We start from the raw sequence: 3,811 nt of genomic DNA on the forward strand, positions 1-3,811 counted from the left end.
CCTCCCGGCGGAGCCGAGCTCCTGCTGCCGCGGTTGTTTGTTCCCGCCGGGCCCCTCCTCGGAGCCACTCCGCCCGCCGCCTCCCGCCCCGCCCCACCCTGGGAGCTCCGCCCCGGGCTCGCGCTCTTCCGCTTAGGCAGCCGCTAGGCGGGAGGGACGAATTCCCCGACCCTCCCCTCCCCACATCCCGGGGGGCCCGGGGCCCGAGACTGGTCAGGGTGAGAGGAGGCCTCGGCTCCTTCCGGGGGCAGGCCCCGGCTCGGGCTCCCGGGGCAGCGGAGAGAGCAGCCAGTCGGGTGCTCACCGCGCGGCGAGAGCGGCCGAGTTGGGCCACGAGGGGGCGCTGCGGAGCCGGGGGAACCCCTCCCGACCCGCCTCAGTCCCCCGCCCCTTCCCCGCCCGCGCGCAAAACACACTCGCCCCAGAGGCAGCGCGGCGGAGCCGGAGCCGCGGCCGGAGCGGAGCCGAGAACGGCGGTGGTGGCGGCGGCACCATGACCCTGGGCAGCTGCTGCTGCGAGATCATGTCCTCCGAGAGCTCCCCGGCCGCTCTGTCCGAGGCGGACGCAGACATAGACGTGGTGGGCGGCGGCGGCGGCGGCAGCGGTGGGGGGGAACTCCTGGCCCGCGCCGGGCCCCGGGTCCCGCGGGACGTGCTCCCGCACGGCCCGGAGCCGCCCTCGGAGGAAGCCGAGGCGGACGCAGCGGAGGAAGAGGAGTCGGGCGGCTGCTCGGACGGCGAGCCCCGCGCTCTAGCGCCCCGGGGGGCGGCGGCCGCAGCGGGAAGCCCTGGGCCAGGCGCGGCGGCGGCCCGGGGCGCGACGGGGCCCGGACCCGGACCGCCGTCGGGGGGCGCGGCGACGCGGAGCCCGCTGGTGAAGCCGCCCTACTCGTACATCGCGCTCATCACCATGGCCATCCTGCAGAGCCCCAAGAAGCGCCTGACGCTGAGCGAGATCTGCGAGTTCATCAGCGGCCGCTTCCCCTACTACCGGGAGAAGTTCCCCGCCTGGCAGAACAGCATCCGCCACAACCTCTCACTCAACGACTGCTTCGTCAAGATCCCCCGCGAGCCGGGCAACCCGGGCAAGGGCAACTACTGGACGCTGGACCCGGAGTCCGCCGACATGTTCGACAACGGCAGCTTCCTGCGGCGCCGCAAGCGCTTCAAGCGGCAGCCTCTGCCGCCGCCGCACCCACACACGCACCCTCACCCGGAGCTGCTGTTGCGCGGCGGGGCTGCGGCGGCGGGGGACCCCGGAGCCTTCCTGCCCGGCTTCGCCGCTTACGGCGCCTACGGCTACAGCTACGGGTTGGCGCTCCCCGCCTACGGCGCCCCCCCTCCGGGCCCGGCCCCACACCCGCATCCACACCCGCACGCCTTCGCTTTCGCCGCCGCCGCCGCCGCTGCCGCGCCTTGCCAGTTGTCGGTCCCCCCAGGTCGTGCCGCTGCGCCTCCACCAGGACCTCCGACGGCCTCCGTGTTCGCGGGCGCGGCCTCGGCTCCGGCCCCTGCGCCTGCCCCTGGCACGGGGTCGGGCCCGGGCTCGGGCCCCGCAGGCCTGCCCGCCTTCCTGGGCGCAGAGCTGGGCTGCGCCAAAGCCTTCTACCCCGCGTCACTGAGCCCTCCCGCGGCTGGCACGGCGGCCGGCCTGTCCACCGCACTCCTGCGCCAGGGCCTCAAGACAGACGCGGGAGGTGGTGCGGGCGCTGGGGGTGCCGGGGCCGGGCAGAGGCCTTCCTTCTCTATAGACCACATCATGGGCCACGGTGGCGGCGGGGCGGCACCCCCGGGCGGAGGCGAGGGCTCGCCGGGATCGCCGTTCGCGGCGGCGGCGGCGGGTCCTGGGGGTCAAGCCCAAGTCTTGGCCATGCTGACTGCCCCGGCTCTGGCTCCAGTGGCCAGCCACATCCGGCTCTCGCACCCCGGGGACTCCCTCCTGTCCTCAGGGCCCCCGTTTGCCGGCAAAGTTGCTGGTCTAAGTGGCTGCCACTTCTGACCGCGTCGGGCTCAGGGCCACTTAGGCCCGTACTCCTCAGCCTCTCCCGAGAGCTCCTGCCGTCCCAGCGGAACTCAGGGAGTCTATTTATGAAGAGTCTCCAGACCTTGGGCCTGCGCGTGACTTGGCTCCACGCTCAGAATCTCGGCGATTGTTGGGACGAAGCGGGCTCCAGCGCTCAGGGAGAGGCCCGGGTCTGCGCGACGAGGGCGCAAGCCATGATCCCATTCCAGTTTGAGCAGTAAGAGGGGAAGGGGGAAGTCTTCGCATTTCCGAGCCTCTGCGCTTCTGGCAGCCCGGGAAGAATGCTTTCCCCGGTGCCCTCCCAGGCCCTGCGGATCCTGCCAGAAACACCGACTGCGCAGAGAGGTCTTTCTCTCTCTCTCCTCCACTTCTTCCCCGACTTTGAGGCCCTGCCTAGCCAATATTATAATTTAAAGACACCTATTACCTGCTTCGTGCTTAAAAGAAAAATTCAACTCCCCCCCCCCCCTTGCCTTTCTCCAAGGAAGTTCGTTCTCTCTGAAGCCTAAAGCTGTGTCTACACAGGTGAAGCTGAACCGAGAGGTGAAATGAGGGGCTTCCGCAATCCCTGCGGAAACTCTGGATTCCACTCCGCTGGGAAACATCCTTCCTCTTTTGTGTTGGGGTGCTTTTGAAGGAACTTTTCCTCTTTCCCGTGGCCGGCTGGGTCCAGCCAACCAGGGCCAGCAGCCCTGTCAGCGTTCTGCTCTGCCCCAGGCCCCGAGATATTTATTGTAGCTAAGGCAATGAGTTTGGGGTGGGAGAGGAGGGACCGGGGCAGGGACTGGAGAGGTGGGGGTGGGGTGGGCCAGGGCACATCCTGTGGCAGGGGGTCCTGTAATTATGTGTAAATATCTGTACAGCGGGCTGCTATCTGCGTTCTCTGTCCACTGGGTGTGCATTGATTTAGAATTCTCCACCGTGGGGAGGTTCTGTGAAATTATCTGATGGTTTGTGTGGAAGAAAAGAAAAACCTGTCTTCCCCTAGTCCTCATTGGTGTCAATTGAATAAATGTATGTGAACTCCAGCAGTCACCAGCTCTGTCTGCTTGCCTGCACTCCCGTTTTTACCTAGTCGGGGCTCTCCCGGAAGGCCCCCAGCTTCTGGGCAGAGGTGGACTGAGGAAGGGCCCTGGGCAGCCCAGGCAGGCAGAGGAGGGCATGGGCTTATTTGGTATAGGGGAAAACTATGGCGTTGGCCCTTGCTGTTCAGAACTCTGGGAGGCCTGTGACCCGTCCAGCACTTTCATTTTCACTCTGGTCCAGGAAGGTTTCTGCCTGGGGTTCTGCAGAGAGGTTTTGTTTCAAAGGCACCTGGGGAGTCTCATCTCCTTCAAGTTCAGACTTAAGCATGGGCTGGGCAGATCTGGGTGCTGAGTGCCCATGGACACTGCACTGATTAAGTGCCATCTGAGTGTCCGTGTCTCTTGATGCATTTTCAGTGTGCTCCTATGCACAGGGGGCTTTTATGGAGCTTGTGATTGGTGTTTTTCTGGGTCCTCACGTATCTGTGCCTTGTTGTCCTTTTGGTGGGGGGTGAGATGTATTTCAGGTATCTGTGTTTTAATTTGTATGTGTGTCTCTTTGTGATTCTGTCACTGTCTCTTCCTGTGTTCCTAAAAGGAGAGAGATTTCTGTTGCCACTGTAGAGTCTTCATTGATCTCCGCGCCACCACCCCCAAGGGAACAGTCGGCATAAAAGGCTTGAACTGGGGACTATGAAGCCCCACTCTTTTCCAGTCTGAGGTGTGCTATGTGCTAAAGGAGAGAGTCAGTGTAGTCCTACTC

General features: G+C 65.2%; 1 protein-coding gene across 1 annotated transcript; it reads left to right on the forward strand.

Annotated features, from left to right (window-relative positions):
* The first annotated feature begins 405 nt into the window (after positions 1 to 405).
* Positions 406 to 3,051, forward strand: FOXD2 (forkhead box D2). Its single transcript, XM_053920623.1, has one exon. It carries the CDS (start codon positions 494 to 496, stop codon positions 1,997 to 1,999), a length of 1,506 nt encoding a protein of 501 aa, XP_053776598.1. The 5' UTR covers positions 406 to 493; the 3' UTR covers positions 2,000 to 3,051.
* Positions 3,052 to 3,811: the final 760 nt, after the last annotated feature.

Source organism: Desmodus rotundus, chromosome 3 (genome assembly GCF_022682495.2).
Source record: "Desmodus rotundus isolate HL8 chromosome 3, HLdesRot8A.1, whole genome shotgun sequence".
Taxonomy (NCBI): domain Eukaryota; kingdom Metazoa; phylum Chordata; class Mammalia; order Chiroptera; family Phyllostomidae; genus Desmodus; species Desmodus rotundus.